General features: G+C 40.8%; 1 protein-coding gene across 1 annotated transcript in view; it reads right to left on the reverse strand.

Annotated features, from left to right (window-relative positions):
* Window positions 1-23,782, reverse strand: part of ush2a (Usher syndrome 2A (autosomal recessive, mild)) — a 122,461-nt gene that overhangs the window by 16,516 nt on the left and 82,163 nt on the right. The window contains exons 63-74 of the mRNA XM_055229974.1: window positions 19,728-19,951; window positions 18,888-19,179; window positions 17,314-17,511; window positions 17,083-17,237; window positions 14,822-15,020; window positions 9,482-9,589; window positions 8,666-8,849; window positions 6,751-6,908; window positions 4,587-4,745; window positions 4,348-4,510; window positions 2,936-3,153; window positions 2,698-2,834 (exon numbers count right to left, since the gene is read on the reverse strand). Coding sequence (XP_055085949.1) covers window positions 2,698-2,834; window positions 2,936-3,153; window positions 4,348-4,510; window positions 4,587-4,745; window positions 6,751-6,908; window positions 8,666-8,849; window positions 9,482-9,589; window positions 14,822-15,020; window positions 17,083-17,237; window positions 17,314-17,511; window positions 18,888-19,179; window positions 19,728-19,951 — 2,195 coding nt within the window. The remainder of the gene's footprint in view (window positions 1-2,697; window positions 2,835-2,935; window positions 3,154-4,347; window positions 4,511-4,586; window positions 4,746-6,750; window positions 6,909-8,665; window positions 8,850-9,481; window positions 9,590-14,821; window positions 15,021-17,082; window positions 17,238-17,313; window positions 17,512-18,887; window positions 19,180-19,727; window positions 19,952-23,782) is intronic.

Consider the following 23,782-nt stretch of genomic DNA (forward strand, 5'->3'; position numbering starts at 1 on the left):
CCTTCAGCTCCCTTCAGTGCCGGCTGTTGTTGGCGGATGGCGGAGTGGTGTGTGCGTGGTTTGGGTTGGAGAGCGTGTACATAGACAAATGCTTAAACCGACCTAGCAAATTAAAAAAAAGAAAAAATATACCCTAGCTCCTCCGTACACATTAGGTACTCTCCCTTTCACCGGCGATCACCAATTCACCAGTTCACATGCAGACACACATGTATGTATGCATGGTGTGGGCAGATTAATCGGGTGTCAGCTTGTGTTTGGGTGAGAGAGCGTCAGGCGTTGGCCAGATGGTTCTCAGGGATGATGACTGTCAGGGGTCCTGCTCTGATCAATGGGATGTATTAATACAGCACACATCCATACACATACTGTTGCACATGGTCAGAAACTAAATATGTTAGGCATGCACACCATAGGAACGACCATATTTAGACACGTGTATTGCCACTGAGTAATGCCTGCACACACACACACAAACACACACGTACATACACACTCATACACAAATGAACCGCCGATCCCAAGGGCCACTCTGTAACATCTGGAAAAGCCAAGGGGGAGAAGGAAGGACAGGGAGAGGGGGGAGAGAGGTAGCGGGAAAGAGGGTTGGTGTGGCAATGAAAAAGGATAAACCAGGCAACAAAGACATCAACTAAATATGCAAGAGACAAGAGAATAATTAATTCAAAGAACCAAACCAACATGGTGGGGCCAGGCTGACAGAGAGACATAGGGCTGGTTGTATGAGGTTAGTGTTAGAATCTTAATGACCTCCTGCTAATAAAGCAGGAAGAACCAAAATAAAGTTGAACAAACAATATGAAGGTTATTTATAGACACTGGTGACATAATGCATGAAGACAAAAACACAACTGCAGACCAAAAGAGAAGTGAAGGAACAGGGTGTGTGAGCATCTTGGATGTTGGTCGGAGTCGTACGCACCGGGAGTGTTTGGGGTGGGTGGGGGGTGGGGGGTTATGGACCAAAGAGAATTAGTGAGAGAGGAGGGACTATGGTGGAGTGTGTGAGTGAGGGGGGCTATGGGGTGTAAGTAGGGAGAGAAAGGGGGAGAGTGAGAGAGTGAGCCTGTGCCAGGCCGTGTGCAGGGCTCTGTGCGGCAGGCCGCCTGCGCTCCGTACCCTCATTCCGTCCGATTGCCATGACGACCCCATTAATCAGCCAAGCTGGCACAGAGCAGCGTTCCCAGCCCAGCCTGAGATCAATACACAAACACCAAATGGACACACATACACACAACAAAACATCCACAAACTTCTCAGAGATTGTCAGTATAAAAGCGTCACAAGAAATGTAAAATCTGAGATAATTATAATGGCTGCAGTCATGAAATATAAGACCACTTCAAAAAATTGAACAGGGCTACAATGTCCAACACATCAGATGTTAGAGCTCATGTTTCTATTGACTTTATTGATACACAGTAGGCAGTTGGCCTACTATTAGTAGGTCTCCCAAAACACTACATTATGCTTTTAGTTTTAGTAGTACACTCATTTCCACTTTGACCAATGGGCTTATCTGATAAGGCTACTGTGTGACAAATGACCGCCACAAAATAAGTCTATGCCATATCAATGAGCTCCTCTGAGCGCACATACACACACAAATGCATGCACCCACAAACACTGAGTGTTCCATATCAATGAGAAGGTGAAAGGTCTCCATTTACATCTTGTATTAATTATGAGTGACAAGCCAAAGGTCACAGAGGCAGGAGAGGCCACTTGTATGGACAGAATATAGATCTATAACAACTCTCTCCCCTTTTATTTTGCACTCTCCTTCCCCAATCTATCACTTGGACATGGTCCACTCGCTACCATTCCTTATCTAGACGAGTGCCTTTATTCTTATCAGTGTAATATCTCCTTTCCATATGTATGTGTTAATGGGCTCATTGTACTTTCTCTTATTCTGGTTAATTATCTAAACTGTATAGTACAGGGCTTATATAACATTTAACAGAGCAACAGAAGAATAATCTTACGACTCATTATGACTTCAAAAGTGATCATACTATATTAACACATCTCCATGAAGCAAAAACTGCCCATAATCATATTCGAGCTCTCGAGCTTCCTGTTTTATTGTGGTTGTTTTCAAGTAGAATTACAGTAAGACAAAAGTGCATCACACACACAGACTATATCATCTTGTCTAAATATGAGTTGGTATCTCAGTAGGCCTACTGCTCTCCCCTAAAGCTGCTTTAAAACTCTCTTACAGTGGCTCCAGCTCCCTGCCTGCACGCTGACACACACCTGTGAGCGTGTCACCCTGTATGTTCATGTGCATATGTGTGACTTAAGGCCCCTCACTGAAGAACAGATGGCTCTGAACTGCAGGGACACCTACTCATACATACTTTTGACAGTGTACTGAAATATGAAATCAATAAGGTAGGAAAGTAAGATATAAGTACGTACTGTAAATGAAAAGTCTGCAAAACAGATACGTTTTTTAACATTTTTTAAATGTAATTTTTTGTTATGATATGTTCATGTGTTGTCAGTGAAACTATAGTTGATTTGATCAAGAATGAATGACTTAATATTTGTATTAGATTTGACTGTTGAAAACACAGCTATACAAATGATAAATTAAAATCCTGTTCTGTTTTGGCAAACCATCTTTTCAAGTGCATAAGTCTTGTGCCTGTGCACTAGTGAATGTACCTCCACAGTCAGAGCAGTAACAGCGGTGGAGTTGAGCGTAGGGTCCTGTTGGTGCTTCTTGTAAACCAGTCTATAATGAGAAATGAGACCGTTGGGCTGTTCCGGCTCACTCCATTTCAGATGAACTGAGTAAGCGCCTGTCAAAGCACAAAATAAACAAGCGCACAGTTATAGTGGAACCATTTACTATGATTTCTACCCTCCAGCAACACTTTGTCATGTGACCTATGAAACTCACCAGTAGCAGTGACTGTGGGAGCAGCCATGTTTTGTGGTTGTGCCTGCAGGGTTTGAGCCAGAGCCCAGTGACTCAGAGCAGAGCCTTTGGAGTTGAGGGCCTGAACTCTGTACTGGTAGTAGCTGAAGGGTCGAAGGGAGGGACTAGCGTCGACAAACTCCAAGGGCCCGCTGGTCCAAATGAACACCAGCAGATCCTGTGTGGTTTGATGTGGACGCCTACAATCAAACATGTTACATCCATTTGTATTATTCAAGCAGAGTTTCAGATTAACTTGGTCAACAAAGTGGAGGACATCGTTCTGTGTTGGACTGAAATAAAACATGTGCAATCACGTCTTTCACATTGTGCCTAAGTCTTCGGCTGATGCAAGTATCTGGATGTCTTGGTAAGCTCTGATGTCTAAAGGTTTGTGGGCTCTCTTATGTGTTGTGTGAGAGAGAGATTTTCACATTTTACCCAAGCCCCTGTCTGCACGAGTCTGCTCATGCCAGGTGTGTCAGTGAGTGTGTGTTGTGCTATGCTAATGTGTGTTTCCTCAGGACTTAAAGGGCTTAGTCTGGTCTGACCCTGCATACAGATCACACACTCTTTGGTCAACAAGCAGACCACGACCTTCAGCATGAATTATTACACACCTAGACAACCTCACTCATGCCGGACCTCATTCAGCTGATTCAAACACATACTTTATATTTAAAGGTGTGCTGTGTAACTTTTCTGGGGGTCCACCAGTGTCTTGTGTCCATGGAGGTGTGTTATTCATTTGTCTGAATAGAATAATAATCTCACTGTGAGCAAACTTGCCTCTCCGTAGATCTGAACTTGTCACCTCCTTGTCTTGAGATAGATAAGTTTAATGACATACTGTGGAACATTCTAGGGAAACAATAACATCTCCATTGAAACAAGCAAGTGACAGACACCCCACCAATAAAGCTGCACAGTGCACCTTTAAATATATCCATCCACTTTTCCGGGGCTGGGTCATGGGGGCATCAGTCTAATCAGTGACTCACAGACTTCCCTCACCCCAGACACCTCCTCCAGCTCCTCCGGTGGGACCCCAAGGCGTTCCCAGGCCAGCCACGAGAGACAAAGTCCCTCCAGTGTGTCCTGGGACTTCCCCGGGGCCTTCTCCTTAGTGGGACATGCCCAGAACACCTCCCCAGGAAGCACCCAAGCCACCTCAGCTGCTCCTCTTGACGTGGAGGAACAGAGGCTCTACTCCGAGCTCCTCCCGTGTGACTGAGCTCCTATCTCTAAGGAAGCGCCCAGCCACACTACGGAGGAAGCTCATTTCGGTTGCGTGTATCTGCGATCTTGTCCTTTCGGTCATTAACCCAAAGCTCATGACCACAGGTAAATATACTTGGTACATAAAATAAATAAGTGTAAATGCATGTTTTGACCTGTATATGTGGTAAGAAGTTATGGGTCCATTTGGCTTATTGGGAGGAAGCCAATGAACTTCCAAGACACGGGGTCCAACTGCAAGTACAGTGGGAGGCATCATATCTTCAGGAGCAGCTTCCAAAGTTTGGACATAAGCCCCATTTCCAACTCCACATCCATCTGAATGAAATATAACGATATAAAAAAGTGAATGATGGATTTTACAATACATTCTAAAATATCACTTCAATCTTACCATCCTGACAGGCTTGCACTCTGATAAAGTAGGTTGTGAAAGGCTCTAAATCAGTTATATTTGCTTGCAAGTCCATCCCAGCCCGAAACATTGAGACTTTGCTGTTGTCTGAATTTAGAATGATAGTGTAGTTTACAGCCTGGTCACTGTTAAAATGAGCTGGAAAAGACAAGAAATACAAACTCAATTATTCCATGATTTCATTCCATAAACTACATAAAACCATGGCTACCTTTAAAGTCCTTAAATGAGTATGTCCTGTAAGTGTGATCCTATTGTTGACCCTCTCAGGTAAAGTGCAAGAGTCGCGCTCTCACAGGTGCACACACTCAGGCTTTGTTAATATTCTTGGGGGAGATTTTTTCCATAATTCAGGCCAACTGTATTGTGATGGGTTATTCAACATTCATGAACTCTGGGTATCTCGAGAAAGGAACTGATTACCAGACAAATGAAAGACTTCAATTATTCACCCTGACTCGGATATGCACAAATGCACCTATACTTATGCCTCTGTGACAGCATGCACCTTTCAATACATCTCAGCGGGACTATAGCGCACAGACTTTCCATAGTTTCTTATTTGATATAGAACGTCCATGTTATGTTTGGTTAAATGTTGTTGCATGTTGATATTTGCAGTAAAAAGACTATAGTGCATAAGATATTTTAAACAGTGTTACAAATGTGGAAACACAAAGAGATCATCAATACATGTAGCTGTATTTTTGTTATATTCTAGTAAGTATTTTTGGTTTCAATTGCCAATCTTATTCAAAGTCTTAAAGGCTTTATATTCAGACAAACGTTACACTTACAAATGGTTTACTACGCTCTCTAACAACAAGTAGATTGCTGAAAAAATGTTCTCTTCATTGACTTATCCTCCACCCCGCACCCCAGGACAATCAGTGAAATGGGACACCACAGAGCAACGGTCGGGAGCTTGGCGTTTTTTTTTTTAGGTTAATCTGGGGAAACTCATCCACCACAGGGAGAACATGCAAACTCCACACAGACCTACTTAACTTAGGAATCTTTTTGTACTAAGGTGAAAGCGTTAGTCCCTAAACCATTTGTTCCACGCCGTAACTTTGACCACAGTGGTTCTCTGGAGTAATCAAACGCAAAAATAGATAAATAAAAAATGCTGATGACGGTGACAGAAACCAAAGCTCCATAAGAGGAGGATTATAGGTGTCATATTAATAGTCCTACGTAAGTGCTTCATCATATGCATACGAGTTTGGGAAAAACATAAACATGCAGGCGCACACAAACACTATTATAGAAGCCACACAACATACACACAAAAGTCTAAAACACTCCAGACTCTGGGCTCAGGGAGTTAACCAAGCGTGAGACCCCGGCCGATATTTCCTCACCTTTAAAATCAGCTCATAATGACAATAGAATAGACCTGCCTATGGAAATATCTTCACAATGACATCCACACACGCACACACGCGACCATACACGCACGTATCAGAATGCATGCATAAATATACAGACACACAACCTCACATGCAACAAAGTGAGGTGTCTATGCTAGTTGGCTCTGTAAGTGGTTTCTGAGAGAGGAAATCAGCCTAATGAGAGGGTAATAGTCACTGATAGATGGGTTAGGGCAGACAATCACTGCCCTATAAGCATGAACTCCGCTCTGAGTCCACGCTCGTATATGCCTGTGTATGTGTGCGCCGCTCCAGGTATCCAGGGGGGCAGAAGGTGAGCTCAAAACTACTGAGGGCTTTGTTTCAGTCTGACCCTATACATTTACTCTGTGTCTTTTATGAGGGAAAGAAACAATTCATATCCTACATTACGCAGCAGATAGTCTCATCTCAGAATTGTCTCATGTCAAGATTCTGACTGTGTAACGTTTATTGCTGGTGTTTAAAAATAACAGAATAAAGGCAACGATGATGAGCCGTTTTCTTTAAAAGTTAACTATGTAAATCTTACGGTCCACTGATCTGAGCTGTAACTTGGAGACATGAGAGAAACAGGTGGCTGAGCGTCCAAAAACAAAAAATTACACTGCACTTTCAAGCAGAAAATATCACCCAAAATTCACAAAAATGCACATTTTTAATACCTATTGCACACAAGACTAACCTAAATTATTGGTAAAACATCACAGTCTGGCCCAGTCACTACTTACCAAGAGGGGTCCAACCAAGAGAGATGGAGTGGGGGCTTGAAACTGTCACATTGTGGGGAGCAGGGATCCCAGTGGGGGAGGTGATGGGGGTCTGGATAACATATTTGTCACTTCGACTCGCCCCTCCTTCTGTAGTGGCTTCCAGCTCATACACATAGCTGCAGAAAGGTGGAGGTAGAGGTTAAAATGTTTCAAATTAAATACACCACAATGAGTATTTTCTTTGTACGGTTGTTATTCTCATGGCCATTTTTACCAGCCGGGCTTCTGCCGCTGTGCCTTTCTGTATCTTATTGCATGACATCATAAGATGAATTTCCCTTTTAAGAGCGCATGGCTGTCGCGTGCTAAAACTACATTATTGGTGTAAGTGGAGCACCATTTAACATTAAAAGCCTTTAATTCACTATAAACTTCAGCACGCGTACATTAATTGCCCATGGGTTATTGTTCTGTGCTGGGCATTTAAAACAGAAAGCTATTAGTGGCACAATGATCCAGTAGGGAGAGGTGTTTAAGACATTTACCTTACACTAAAAGGGACTGACAATAAATATAATTCATATTCAAGTGGAAAGGAACATCAGCGCGCAAAATGGGGAGAATAAATTAGCTTGAAACACCTGGTCACGGGTCATTTTTACTTAAAGGGGACATATTAAGCGAAATGAACTTTTTTGAGATTGTAGCCATGTTATAATGGTGTTGGGTAAATGAAAATCCACTGGTTTTTAGGGTGAAATACTTTGAAAAGACAGAGTTTAAGAAAGTCAGAGGTCCCATTTCAATTAGGAAGTTGTTTTAACAATTTTACAGTTTACAGTGGGGAAAAAAAATAAAAAAGATCCATGCAGGTTATAGAGAAAAGCCTTTAAACGACCGCTTAGTCTTGTGGATAGAAAAGGTAAATGATGTACGTTGGCATTGCGTGTGAGAGATTCGGTTTGTGTGTATGTGTCCTGTCATGCCGGGGCAGCCAGAGGGAATAGGTTAATTCTCTCGTCATCTTAGACACTTCCTGGACTGCCGACGCAAAGTGACAGCTAATCAACATTGTCATAAATAATCAATGGCCACTTTGAACAGTCTCGGGCGCACACACACGTCTCCACACACAGTCTTGATACGCTCTCTCCCACGCGGGCAAAAATACACACAAATCAGATGGGATAATGGGGCCAGCACTCCCGGTGTAATTCTTGGCCCGGGACTAAATTGGGAAAAGAAGGGAAGGGGTAAAGGAATGAGGTAAGAGAGAAAGGAATGGAGGGAGGACTAAAGGAGGGAGACAAGTGATGAGAGCAGAGCGGCTGGGATGGGATGCCTCCTGGCAGACTGTCTGGAATTAGGGAAATTAAACGTCATACACACATATACACAATGGTCCACTATATCGTTCCTGTCTCCTCTTTCATACAGACAGAAAAGACGCACTACTGCAGGGCGTTCTATTTAATTCTATTTGTGGTAAAGGGAGTTTGTCTCAAGAGAGAGAAGCCAGGACAGTGAGGGGATCATTTTTACACACATATAATTAAAACAGAAATCCATCTTGGCATAAAAGCACGGATTAGTAAAGGTTAGGTGAAAATAATCAGATAAATAAACGCTCCATTGCCGTCTGTAAGCAAACGCCCGATCTGAATTGCGATGCGAGTATCTGTGTGTGTGCGGTAATGTTTGTATCACTCAACAGCCAAATATTTGCTCGTTAAATAGCACAAATAGATATATAGACAGAGGGCTATTGGGAAGAGAGAGCGGACTTTAAAACAACAAATGCACATCCTCAATAGGAAAACGCGAGGAATTATCGAGGTGATTAATTATGAAGCTACGAGTCAAGTGTGTTTATACATGTGTGACTAACATACGCACATATGTGGAGGGGCGTGTGTGTGTGTGTGTGCTCTACCTGTGGTTTGGCAGGAGTCCAGTGTCAGTGAAATTCTGGTCACGCTGGCCTCCGGTAAAAATGGTGTTACCGTCTCTGTTGAGAGTGTACTGGGAGATGAGTCCATTAGGCCGAGCCGGCTGGTCCCAGTACAACTCCACCGCTGATGTGTTTATTATCAGATGTCTGGGCCTCCACCAAACTCCTGCAGGCGCACATGCAAAAGGTTCACTCAGTTAACTGCAAAGCGTTAAGAAAGTGTGAATGGCCACTTCAAAACACAAAAACATAACATTATTACATAGAAGTCAATATTATAAATGATGAAATGAGACGGAAAATGACGTTTTATACTTTAAAGCACCTTTCTTTTAAATATATAAGCAACTACAAGACAATTTAAGGAAAAAAGGATCAATATAATGTGCACAATCCAAAAATAAAAGAGAAAAACATGTAAAAAAAAAAAAAAAAGCTGATGCTGAAAGTAAAGTATTTCTTAAAACAATAACAAACTATTTGAAGTTATTTGCAAATAATCTAAGAAATCTCTCAGCGCTCTAATCTAAGAAATCTAAGCACTGTGCAGGATAACAACAGCGGGAAAAAGGTGAAGGATAAAGAGACTGTATAATAGGAACAAAAGACAGGGGCGGGGGGCGTGGAGGGGCTTTGGATAAGGAGAGTAGCACAGGGGACAAACAGGAAATAGTTAGAAAAAATACAGTGCACTAATGAAACAAAGTGGAATAAAATGCATCATGCTGTATTACGATAACTACCATAGCTACGTAATAAAAGGAGAGATGAGTAAATATATTTAAAGGGTGTGTGTACCATCAGGGACAGCTTGTAGGGTGCGTCCTGTAGAAGGTGAGCTGGCTCCACATCCCACCGCTGTACAGGCCACCAGCACAAACGTGTACTCTGTGTACGGCTGCAAACCTGCACACAGTCAAATTAGCAACATTTTTAACCCGTTTGGTACCACTTTATAATTATCCACAATAAAGCATTATGCAATATATAATACACAATAATAAAACATGAACAAATAGTTGAATAACGATGAATGAATCAGGCTTAGTAACTGTCTGTGTTAGGATTTAAGGTGTTAATTAAGTAGTTACAAGTCCGAATCATTCCTAATAAACTATATTTTCATCACGAATTAAGTCTTTATTCATGTGCTATTAAAGCTTGAATACGTTATTAAGAGTTACTCACTTTTTTTTGAACGCGAAACATATAAAGGTGAAATTTTATACGCAATTAAAAGCACAAAAGTACAGGAAAAAGTACTCAAGCACCTCAGAAGCTTTTTGGTCTGTGTATACTATCTCCTGTTTTTTTCCTCTACCCACTCCACTCTCATTCCCTCTGTTCTTTCCACACTCTCAACGGATGGATCCATATCTGTCGGTGTTAAATTATGCATGCCATAACTCAATAATGAAACAACGTAAAGATGGGCAGCCGCGGAACTGACATGGGATAGGACCGGTCTAACGCTGTAATGTCATCAGCTTTTGATCTATGATAATTATGATACCTCGCTATGCGTTTAGGCTACAGCGTCCAGACATGATTTATTTATAGCTACCTGCTATACAGTTTAAAGGAAATCTCACAGCGGACTGGAGTGGGCTCTTTAACTGCGACCACAAGGAAATCTTTTTTGTTGCCCGCTGAAGCCGTTATGGTGAAATATATACCGGACTAAAATTGTTATCTAAAAAGAGTTAGACCCCCGTCCTGCTTATTCTAAACCTTTCGACTTTACATATATTTTCTGCCCCGGTCGGTGAAGTGAGTAGATCACGATGAAAGATTGATGCAAATGTTTCATGTTGTCATGGAGCTTGACAAGATGTTTAATAGCCATTCACTTATCTGACAGCGCACAACAGCTTACAAATCATATTCTGATGAAAATGAAAAACCTCAAATGACTTTATATCAAATGGAAGCGACAACATGCTTTGACATTACATTATATATTGGATATATTCAGGATTTGTGCATTAGATAGAGATTGTTTAATGCTATGGAGTGTGCATAAATAATAACTGATGGGCATTAGTCATGTGTAATCCATCTAAATATTGTGAATGATGTGGTTTATTAATTATGGCTTCACCTTAAGGAATATTTAGGTTCAGATTTATATGTCCTGATTGTGAGATGTTTTTCACCTAAAAGGACAAAACTGTATAAAAAATAATAACACATAAATAAACTCATCAAATTACATGTAAGTGATCTGTGATATTTTGATTTATGTGTCTCAGCTTAAATTAAATAAATTATTGTCCTGATTCTGTGAAGGTGTGAGACAGTCAGGGAGAGCCCGTCGTGCTTTGTGCTGCGCCGATACCCTCCCGGCGCTGGCTGCATATGGCCGGGTTTACGTGTGAGTCTAACACGCAGCTGAGCGCTTCACTCTGTCCCCTGCTTACCATGCTCTGCAGCCCGCCACACTTAACCCGTCCTCTGATCAATGTGTGTATGTGTGCATACCCAAACTGCCTCACTATGCCGCCTGGAGCTTGGGTTAAATAAAGGAAATCTGCCAGCCATACTGAAGTCCTATAGGGCTGAAGTGTAAGGACTCAGTTACACTATTTAACTGTGCAACTAACCGTGTGTGTATGTGTGCACTCACGCATAGGAAATGATACGCTGCTTGTGATGTCGTTTGTTACACTGAGCAAACTGACCCTCAAAACAAACTACACGTGTTCAACGTCCAAGGGTCAGGGCGAATCAAGAACTGTGAGGTTTATTAAAGGAACTAAATATGTGCATTATTTTACTACAAACAGTTATGTATATTGGCAAAAATGCTGAGCAAAGACAATGTCTTTTAAAGTAAAACAAAACACAAAAGAAAATAATTTTTTTTAAAAATCCTTTTTTTTTTTTTTTTTTGCAATTTGCATAGCATTTTCCACTTTCCTACTGAGAGCAAAACAATCCTAATTGAACTGAAAAAGATATACACAAGTACTTTTTAAGTTATAACATCCCCAAACTGTCCCGACCAGGCCACCTAAAGAGGGCAGTGTTGTTCTGCTAAAGACAAACAGCCTCTGTCTGTTCAGTTCAGTGCGAGTGTGTGAGAACCACAGCAGCAAGTTACAATTGTACAACAAACTAATACATAATAGAGCTGGTATTATTCCTCCTGACCCCACAGTGGACATTATAGTGATTTTAACAGTGGTAGGGACAAGTCAGTGTTCTTTTGGAGTAGCTGATTTTTTGCTGCAAGCAGCTGTAGGCTTTACAAAAATGATTTATTAACAAAATCATTTCAAACTATATTTTAAAAGAAAGACTTAGTTTTGCACTGAGAAAAAATGCAATTAGAGCTGGATAAAAAGTTTGAACAAGTTCAAAAAAAGGGAATCAAGTTTGAAGTTGGACACTGAAGTTGGAAAACATAATTTAAAATGGCATTTTATTGACAGGTTGCCGTCCCTGTTTGCGTTTGAGAATATGAGAGGATGATGGGTCCAGGCCACAATACCATGACAGTCACCTGATACAGCGCAGAGGGAGGGCTGCAGAGCGGCTGGGAGCGAGTGACGCACAAAATGTGGGAAAACCAAGGGGTGGAATTTGAGCTGCAACTAAACTAAAGGAACAGACCTGAGTGAAGGAATGAAAGGTCAAAATGTGATGTAAAAAGTATTCCTGAAAGAAAAACAAAACCCAAGTTTGATTTGTAGAATGAGAAAAAGATAATCGATTGAGTTAAAATGTTAGAAAGAAAGAGAAGTCAGGAGAGAGGGAAAGAGAGAGAGCAGAGAGCTTTGATAACACCTCTCCTAAATAATTAAGAGTTTGACTTCCTGTCTGTGGCTCCCTAATGCAGAGAGCGTCTGGGATGGAACAATGAGATCAAGTTTAGGCACACAGCCTATACACTGGGAAGAGATGAGAGCGCATACATTCAAGCCAAAAGTCTATACTGACAGGTCACGCATTTGATACCTGCTGGGGCAAAGAGGCCAACTGTGCAAGAAAGATTTCAATAGTTTTAAGAAACATAACATTACGCAGCAGCTTCACTTTTTCTTTTCAAATGAACCTTTAAGTGATTTATATTGAAACACAGTATACAGTACATAAAAGTAGGGGCTTTGTTTGGCATCTACCAGAATGTCTTGCCATTAAGAAAGAAGTGGCCTTATAATCAGATCAAATCAAGAAGATAAAATCAACATAGAGTTAATAGTTTGAATTTTAAATAAATAAATAAATAAATAAATGATCATGGCTGTTGTCCTGCTTTCCTCCCATATCTCCCATGTCATATACACGCTTCTACCCATATCACAGTGCACTCACAACAGAGACTAGTGGGCTGTGCATTAATAAATAAAAGAACATACTCTATTCCCCGCTCTTCTGAATTAATAATGAGCCTACAAAAGACCAATTAAACACATGATTAATGCCATAATCTATATAATTGCAGGCAATAATTCATTGTGAGCTAATGATAGCAATACTTAATATCGATTCACAAGGGGTACCTCTACAGTAGTGCTTAATTCTCTCTATGAAGTGCCACTTCACAGAACAGGGAGAATTGCTATTAATAAAACTGTATTTGTTACATTTCATCAGGCTCATGAGCAGAAGCTGCTGCAAACAACACAATCGTTTATTATGCATAGGGCCTAAACAACACTGACTAGATTCTTTTTCCAATAAAAAAAACACATTTTAACACTTATTGCCTCCTCCAAAGATGTTCTGCCAACACATATTAACTTGTTAGCCAAATAACACAACACATATTTAGTAACAGATATTTACAAAGACAGTGAAGGGTCAATGAATAAATGTTTCTGGTGCAGATTGAATCACCCAGTAAATCCAGGGAGGGATGGTTTGAGACTTACTTTTTATATATATTTATATATATAAAAAGTAAGTCTCAAGTCTGTTTATATTACAAAACACTATTTCTGAGGCTGTTGCAACAAAAACATACATTGAACAGAGCGAGCGTCATGTAAGAGTGTGACAGAGTGAGCGTGTGCAGATAAAGGGTGAGAGGGACTCCAGTGGTGGTTTTGGCTGAACGAGCCTCACCAGGGGACAGAGACTTTACACACTGGCACATGGGGCTGCAGAGTATTACAGCACATTACCATCTCCATTTGGCATAGTTTCTTTTTCTCATGCCTCCACATATAAACAGGCATGTTTGTGTGCACATGCCTCCTGACCATAAAAGCCAACCACAGGTGCCTTGGGAATAGACTATTGGCGACTGGCAAAGCTGATGCCTGGTCTGAGTCCAAGGCAGAGGAGAGCAGAGCAGGCAAGTGATTCTGAGCTTTAAAAAAGTATTAAAATTAATTAAAAATGAGGAAAAAGGTCTACTTAAACTTAGAACCAATGCAAACCTGCGTGAATCTATTAATAAGCAATGGAGTAGAAAAGTATACAAAACGATTATATTAGAGGAATTAGAAGCATTTAAAAGACTCAGCTCATTGCCATTTGGTTTTGACCATAATTAAAATGTGGTTTCCAGTGTATAATTTGCCTGGCAGGTCTACAGGTAAATTAAAACTCATTTTTAGTGGGTGAAATTAACATTTTTGATATGCATCTTAAATTTGCATGGACAAAAATCCAGACCTACATAATGTACTGGATCCACACCAAATTTTAACTGACCCTTCAACAAATCTGCAGTAAATGTATTAACTCTGAAAACACCAAAGCAAAACTTATCTGAATGGCTTTTGTTTCACTGACACTGTGGAGTGATTATTGTTAATTCTCCAGTGCTTCACACAGCAGTATGTGTTTGTGTGCATAGTGGAAGATGGCAGCAGGCCAAACACACTGCCCCCACTTAGGTTAAAAAAAAACACGACTCACAAATCAGCCACTCCTGACACAATCATGATGCGCCATGGCCCTCTGCTTTGCTGCGTGGATACAACCTTCATTTACAAGGGTTCTGTAAGGACACTGGCGATGGGTTACAATTCAGTGTTTTCTAGAGCTGTTTCACGCTGAGGTGGTAAAGGTGGTTTTAGTTTTGTTTGTGTGAATTTGGTACATCGATAACACGAGTTAGTGGAGTGCAGAAGCAGGTGTCAAGGCAAGTCATTATAGAAAGATCTTGAAAATATTATAACTTACCCATTACAGTGTAATTCTGGGCCCCATCAGTGTGGGTTAAGATGGTTCCCACGCTGGTCTGGTTCAGGTAGTAGCGCTGTATGGCCCCATTGGGACGAGAGGGCTGAGTCCAAGTCACAGTAAGAGAGGTCGAGCTCAAGGCTGTGACCACCGGAGGAAGCACCCCCTCTGGGACGTCCTGCACCGTCACCGCACTCACCTGCACATGCACAGAGGCACATGCACAGAGGCACATGCACAAAGGCACATACACACAGGCACATACACACAGGCACATGCACAGAGGCACATACACACAGGCACATGCACAAAGGCACATACACACAGGCACATGAACAGAGGCACATACACAGAGGCACATGCACACAGGCACATGCACAGAGGCACATGCACACAGGCACATGCACAGAGGCACATACAGACAGGCACATACAGACAGGCACATGCACAGAGGCACATGCACAGAGGCACATACACACAGGCACATACACACAGGCACATGCACAGAGGCACATACACAGAGGCACATACACACAGGCACATACACACAGGCACATGCACAGAGGCACATACACAGAGGCACATGCACAGAGGCACATGCACAGAGGCACATGCATAGAGGCACATGCACAGAGGCACATGCACAGAGGCACATACACACAGGCACATGCACAGAGGCACATACACACAGGCACATACACAGAGGCACATACACAGAGGCACATGCACAGAGGCACATACACAGAGGAAGAAGTACAGAACAGAGAAAAGGACAAATTTAATACCATGCAAAATATGAAGAGTTTCACATATTTAACAGACAGTAAAATGTGAACAAAACAGATGGATATTTGCTGTGATTATTTATGAACGCAATTACAGTTATTACAGCCTTATAAACAACATGTCTTGAATGCAAGTCTGCGTTTCTCAAATCGTACATGAATTCGATTAAGCCTACTGGTATTACAATTTAGAGTAAAAAAAAAAGTGAAAATAAGAGCTATCAGTGAGGTTCCTTACTATACCTCCCTTAAAACGTTTTATTGTGAAAAAACTATACATATGTTGGCAATAAAACAAATGCAACATAAGTACAGTGTGGTACAGTGCAGATGGACTGATAGTTGTAGATTCCCAGTGTTATATCAGAGGAGTCCTGTGAATGCTGGGTGAATGTGAGATCACAGAATCACAGGGCAATCTGCTGCTAATGGCAACAGGGATATCCTGCCTTAATAGACTGTCACTAGCACTTCCCCCACCTGTCCCACACAGTGCAATGCAATTAGAACTGTGCGACTACAGCAAAGACAAAACACACACACACAAACATGCAAAGACTTGAGTATGTACACAAGTAAACACAAAAGTGAGGAATAATCAAAGATAGAACCACGGAGATGAAGTCTGTGAGTCTAACAGCAGAGGATTTCATGACTACAACAAAATATCACGGATGAATATAAAATTTAAATCTGGCTGTCTTCTTTAAAATAGAGAACCTTAGATGAAAATTAATCACTTAATAATAATTAAACAAGAATATTATAAAGCTTTAACTGACACAGACACTAAAGAGCAGACAGAAACAGATGAAAAATCAGAATAGGGACAGTGCAGCATTGAGAGAGAAAGGAAATAAATAGCAGAGAAAATGGGACTACTGCACTCAGACAGTGGCGGGCCAATCGCTCTTCCTTCTACTCTAAGTGACCAACCGTATTAGATCAGTACCTTCTGTTGTCACAGCAGGTGTGTGGCTGTGTGCTTGTGTTTTGGTGGCCGTGTGTGCAGAGGGGGCTGATGCCAGGTAATTGGAGTGGTGTATTGGGTTAGCCCAACTTATCCCATAATTGGGACTGTTTGGCCAATTTTCACTGGTGTACAAAGTAATTCAGCTCCTTTTCAGCCAGAGCAGGGTGTTTTTGTGTGAACATATTTTATGGTTGTATGTGACACTACTGGGACTTTCTTCAGTAATTACATTATTTAAACACAAATTTAAAAGCTCTTCATATTAAGAAAAGAGGAATATATTATGTTAGCATCGAATCATTTTACTTTTTTGTGTTTTTAGGAATACAGAGTTAATATCATGAGAAGCATGAAGAGAAGCTGTAATAATTAAATTAACAGATGTTTACACGACATAACACTGCACAGTGGTTTGTACATAACAGACTTACGCTACATGAATAATAGTCAAGCAATGAAACATAAAGTGAAACTAAAAATAAAAACATGTACAGATGCTGTACCTGTGGACTGTCAGCACATCCTGCCCGGTTACAGGCTCGCAGCTGGTAACTGTACTCTTGAAAGGCCCCAATTCCCCCAACATCAGTAAAGCTTGTCTCATCGCCACGGTAACGCTCTTGTCCATCACGTAATATAACATAGTGTGTGATCTCCCCTGTTAAATAATGACACGTTCACTGAGTGAATTGGACTATAAATGGATGTGTGGATCTTATTGCAGTGGAGCTCACCATTGGGCCGAGCCGGCTCTTGCCAGCGCAGGTAGATGATGTCATCTCTGTCATTTACACGGCTCCAGTGGGGCGGTGCCACTCCCCACGGCTTGTCTTCAAGTGTAGTCACCACCACAGCATCACTGGACCCACGGCCAAAGCTGTTCCAACCCCTGACTCTGTACTCGTAGGTAGTGTGAGGCTCCAGAGCAGAGTCTTTAAGACAAACAGAAAATCATCAAAACACATTACATGAGCCCATGGCACCAACACATGTATCTGTTATTGGGTATAACGCACTGTGAACAAATCCATTCTGAAAAAATAAAAAGTATGGGCATGTTGGGGAACATGAAGGATCTGTACACCATTCTATGTAGTAAAATTAATCATAAATAAATGTATACAATGTTCACTGGTGTAATACGGAGTGAATGACTGAAGCTGTTGCCTGTTACCATCCCTCTGGTGGGCCCTTTCACATACAGATGTGCTAGTAGACAATCACACGCGTGTGCTTTACTTTTAAGAGGGCTCAGGGACTGCTGCCGTAAACGAAACCATGTTTTAACCACCAGTCTGGGACCCTTTTCTCTACAGTGATAAACACACAATACACAAGAGCCACACAGTATCAAAAAAGTGTTTAGATAAGGTCTGAAAGTTACAAAGATGTACAAATGTGTTCAAATGTAAATGCTATATTAGCTTTTCTCAGCTTCATTTTAAGTACTGATACATGTGGCTCTAAGAACAGAAAGAGCTGGTGTGTGCCTGCGTGTGTGTGCACGAGAAACATCTGGTGTATGGTGGGTGGTGACAGCTTTATGCTCCTCCGCCCAGATGGTGTCACAGCATCACCTAGAAATTCTCATCCTAACCACCCCATGACTAAACACACATAGGACGTTATAGGAAAATATAAGCAAGCCTATATACAAACAGGCCATCATTCATAACAGCAACCACCTCACGGACACACGGCACTATGGGATGTGTAGTGAAGTCAGAATAAAAATATACCAGAACGACCATACCTAACTTTAATGGCATATGGATGTAAAGCAAATGGAATCACCACATTACAGCTATTAAGGTACACTGCAGCAGCTGTCTCTGTGTGAGCATGTGATTGTATGGATGGACATCTGTCTCAAAAGCCAGCTAAATCTAGTGTCTGTCACTGTAACTGAGCAATATATATGTGCAGGATGGCTTCTGCAGGTTAGCAGTTCTATAATGCATTTTCCAGATGGCCAAATGGAGTATTAGTGATTCTTCACAATCCACAAACTAATTGACATAATGGCATGATAATAACACAATTTCCAGAGACACTTGCATATCTTTATATCAATAGCTCGAGTTAGAGTTTTTAATTATTTCATAGATAATATACTGTATAAAACCACTCATCCAGTTTGCACATTAAGTGAACATTACAGTTTACTGTCACATGTGGAGAACAATTGTCCTTTCATATAGGACAAAAGCATTGAGGACCATGGATAGACAGTTAGTTACATACATTGACAAAAGGTTATTCAAACTCAAGCTACTTAAGTCAGAATACAATGTGGATGACACTTTACCTGTGAAAGAGAGTTGTTTAGCATCACCGCTGTAAACCACCTCCTCATGGGACGGGCACAGGCCTGTTTGAAACTGCTGGACGTCATAGTTGTTGTAGTCACTCGCTATTTTGTATAAATCAAGGCTTTCATTGAACTGTGGGTGACTGAGTGTGTTGTTCATGACTGTATCAGGGACAGTATGAGACAGTGTCCATGTGCAGGTGCTCGTAGACGGATCAAGGTCACAGGAGCCACAGTACGCAGTGGAAGCAGCAACTATGGGACATATAGCACCCCGCAGACACTGGCGCTGCACAGAAGAATAAGAACACAATATAATTTACACATCAAACTTAAGAGACTAGTCAATTTAAATGGTTAAAAACACATGTATTTACTTACAAGTACAATAAAGCAAGTGAGTGAGCGTGTTTGAGTGGGGCATGAGATGTCCGTAATGACATCATTAGAGGTAATGAGAGTTCCTACCCTTTGTCCAGGATGGTGTGTGTGTGTGTATGTGTGTGTGCTAATGCGTGTCTATCTCCTGCTGACAAAGGGACACACAAACACCATATGACCCTATCTGATTAATGGAGGACTGTCCAGTCTCCTACTACTGAGGTGACAGTTTGACAAAATGCAAAAAGCAAACCAAACTTTATAAATAAACGATTATACATTTAGGAATATCAACGTTTTCAGTTAGAATTATAGTCAAATACACAACAAAACAACCAAAACAAAACAATAAGTAAGAGTAAAGCCCTAAATATGTCTGAATTTAATGTCAAAAACAAATGTAACTAAACCTAAATGAATGTATAAAACCTCTATAAGATCCATTTGTTGACTCACCTCCATGATTAGGCCTGGCGTGGGTCTGTCAGCACAGACATATCGTTGAGGATCGTAGCCAATCCCGCTGCAGCATCCTTCATCCTCCGGTATGACCTTTGACCCACAGCACTGTAATGTCACTGTGGCATTTCCAGCAGGGTGTATTTTGGGAAATCCGTCATTGTCCACACAGCAAAGAGAAGTGGAGGAGTTTATGTATTCACGACCGCAGCAGACAAAATCTGAGGAGAAAAATAATGATTATAAATGATGCTTTTTAATCAATTAATCTTTTCTCTAATATAAATATACAAAAAGGCATTCAATTTAAGTAAAAACGCTCACTGTTACATCATCTTCTGCACTTCTCTCGCCTTTTCATTCATCTCTGTAATATTTAGTTTGCAGGTTTTATGTGCACATGAAGACGCAGTGTGTTTTTCTTAAGACTGCCAAATCTGACAGTGATTTGTGATATAAGCCTGCCACCATTTCCCCTTCAACAGCAAGGTGACTTTTAAAATACATGATCCCATTTCTTTGTAAATGTTTTGCAGGTACCCATCAAGTATGTTTTTGTGCTTCATGTTAAGCCGCTTAAAAGTGAGAATAATGCAAGAAAGAAAGTAAAATAAGTAAATATATAGTTGTAATGTAGCAGTTCACAGCATCTTATCAACTCATAACTACTCTGTTTGGTCAAAAATATGTGGAAATATTTGACTGCTCGAATAATGCTAATCAATATATTAAAGCATATTATTAATTATTAAGTATGTATCACATTGCCCAGTTGTGAACCATATATTTTTGTCTATAATTTATTACTTCTTTCAGTTTATTTGATCTTAAAATGGTGTCGTTTGTTCTAAGATGAAACCCGCCCTGTATGTGAGCGCAGCCACTTTAAGGTCAGATCTGTTGTGGACTTTCAGTGGATTAGGGCGATATTATTATACTGTCATTTACTGAGTCAGCAAAGTAACCCCCAGCTGAGAGTATGCATTGGAAATACAAATGAGACTGGTAAGGTCCTGCATGGTTTGAATATTATATGATATTTGTACCGATGGAAAATAAGAATAAATCACTTTATAATGAATAAAAGCTCCTCATTGTGAATCATAGACCCGAGCACCGTAAGACCCTGAATCCATTGTGATTATTTAGCTTAGAGAAATAATCAAATCTAAGTTTCATGAGGTCTTTATCAATATTATCCTGCCAGTGGTTGACATGCTGATCTGTGGTGTGATCTACCTCCAGCTGTGGCGCCCATTTCATCTGACAGCTCACATTAAACACCAAGTCATTGCTCTGTACCATGGCCTGGGCATTTAATGGGACAGCAGCTAGTTGTGGCGTGATGTACTCAAATAGTTTAACAACCTAATAAGCATTTACTGTTCTCGCACACAAACACAGTTCACTTAAAAGATCAAATTGTAATGTATGTGCTGTGTATTGTATCTGCACTGCATCCATCACCTTGTGACAGGGAAATGGTTGGTATGAGTGTGTGATTGTGTGACATAAAGGCAGTCTGACGACCTGTAACTTACTTAGCAGCTGCAGCTGTTGCAGAGTGGGCGCTTGGGGGCCAATTCCCTCAGCGCTTTACTTCAGCTTCAATGACGCACAAATAAACAGCTCAACACTTTTCTAAAATAGCTATGCTTCACTCATCCCTCTGGTCTCACCATCACCATCACAACTTATGCTCCACCTGTGTATAGACACCAGTCACTCAGGATGTGGGCCCAACTCTCTTCCATCACTGCAAAAATATTACTATATTTATTTTCAGTCAGTGTACAGCATTTATTCTGTACAATTTATGTTTGATGCCCTTTGTATGGCAGCCATCTCCATTCATCTGAGCTTGGAACTAGCTCTTTCCTCATTGGGGTTCATTTAAAAATATCTGTTTCAAATACAAAATAAATGCATCTTAATAGCCTCGATCTGGTGGTAGGTTATACTCCATCAGGAACATTTCAGTAAATATCTGGTCTAATTTTCCCCATTCAAATTCCAAGTTAACTTGCATTTTAGTGATACTCATACTCAGCAAAAATCCATATCTTTCTCATTTTATCTGAGCGTACAGGTGTCGTCAGGTCTGTTTGTGTAATTTCCCTGCTCATAAGCTGTGTGTTTGTGAGCATGTATGTATAGACAACATTTTATCAGACGCCTCTTGTTTTCTGTTTTGAATTGCACAACGCTTTCTCCCTAATCTTCAGATTTATGTTGGATTTGCATACATTTGTTAATAGCATCGGGAGCTTTGTGTCAACACAAGGTGCTAGAATTATTATTAGGGTTTCAGCCATTCCACTTAATGATAAGTCAATATTTAGCCCTGCCAATGAACAACTGATAAAAATGTGTATCATGGATTAGGGTTATCCAAGCCCTCCAGGAGACCAAAACCCTACACAACTTCCAACAAACCAATCACTTTTAAACCCCACTCCAATGGTGATATTATAGTGCTGTGCAAAAGAACATGCTACGGCCATGGTCTAGTTTACAGCAAAGTCTGTATGTGTATGAAATTACAAGACAAACATCTGCTGTAAAAAGGACACACATGGCAGACTGATTTGCTTGATTTGCTTGCTGTGCGGACTCCCTGCTCCAAAGGGGCAGTCTATGTGCCATGTTGAGAGATGAAATCACAGTGGATGGACTCACTGTGTTTCTCTACAGACACATGTGGATGTTTGAGCAGTCAGCATGCATAATGGAGACACACCTACTCCTGTCCCAGCTGACCACTTGTCCTCTTGTCTTTAAAACAGCTTTTTTTTTATTTTTTTATCTCAAAGCATTACCAGCTGGGCCTTTGTATGACAGGGTACCGTGTACACATGTGTGTGTGTGTGTGTTGTTGCATTTATGTGACCTCCCTATGTGTGTGCATGTGTACTTTAGTAAATACTTTGGTGGCAGTTATATTTTCACCGCTCTACAGGGATTCACAGAGGAGGAAGACACAGCAGACAGCTGTTCCTCTGTGTGCACGTAAAGTATCATCAAGAGACGACGAAGTGAGGAAGGAGAAGTGTATGAAAGAGAAAGTGACACTAAAAGGAAGCTACTTTTTACACGGACCACATGCATCATTGTGCTGTTCTATTGTGTTAGTCTGTAAACTTTTAATAAGCAAAAATGCTTCATTTAAAATACAAAGTACAAAGCATGTGAAAATACCTGGAGCAAGTCAATGCTGTGGCATTTGTGTCACAGCAAGAGCCAGTAACTCTGCCAAAGGAAGGTTTAATTATGTTAAGGGGTGAAATTTTGGACAAATAAAATACCTGCATTAAGACACTGATGTGACACTAAAGTGCATTTGTGTGTACTCCTGATCACATGTATCCAGCTTTAAAACAGCAGAGTGTTTTTATTCTTGACAGTCATTACAGTAAATCTAATAGAAAAGTCATCATAAGTACATTAACAGAGAGAAAGCTCTATCTGCGTTCATGAAATAGTTCCACTTCTAAAGATGCCAAATGCTGCGCTCACTCTAAAGGCCATTTGACGTTTGGCAATGATGCACATTTGCACACACATAAGCAAAAAAAAGAGCATAAAAGAAACAGTTTACAGCTAAATTAATTCATTCAAACAGCCAAACACACAAGAAAGACTTTTCTTGATATAGTAGGTAACATGATTACAGCACATACAGTAAATAAGATGATTAATATAAATAAAGAGAAATGGAAAGGTACATGTGCAAATTAGAGAATCATTTTTTTGCAGATTTACACATGCAAATACATTCACTCTCACAACTCCGCCAAGCTCAGAGTGAGCTAGCTTAACTACTGGGATAATTTCCCTACAGCAAATGGTCAGTGTGCCCTTGAAAAACATATTTGATTATTACTTTTTCTCCCCCTCCTCTTTTTTCTTTTAGCATCATCACAGCCATTTTCATCACGCGCTCTGATGATGGCATGGCAAGGCACGTTAAGATAACACCCCGGCACCGCCAGGCTTTTAACACTTAAACGGTGAAAAAGGATATTCAGATTTGTCCTTGAACGTTTGGATGG

This window comes from Periophthalmus magnuspinnatus, chromosome 3 (assembly GCF_009829125.3).
Source record: "Periophthalmus magnuspinnatus isolate fPerMag1 chromosome 3, fPerMag1.2.pri, whole genome shotgun sequence".
Lineage (NCBI taxonomy): Eukaryota > Metazoa > Chordata > Actinopteri > Gobiiformes > Gobiidae > Periophthalmus > Periophthalmus magnuspinnatus.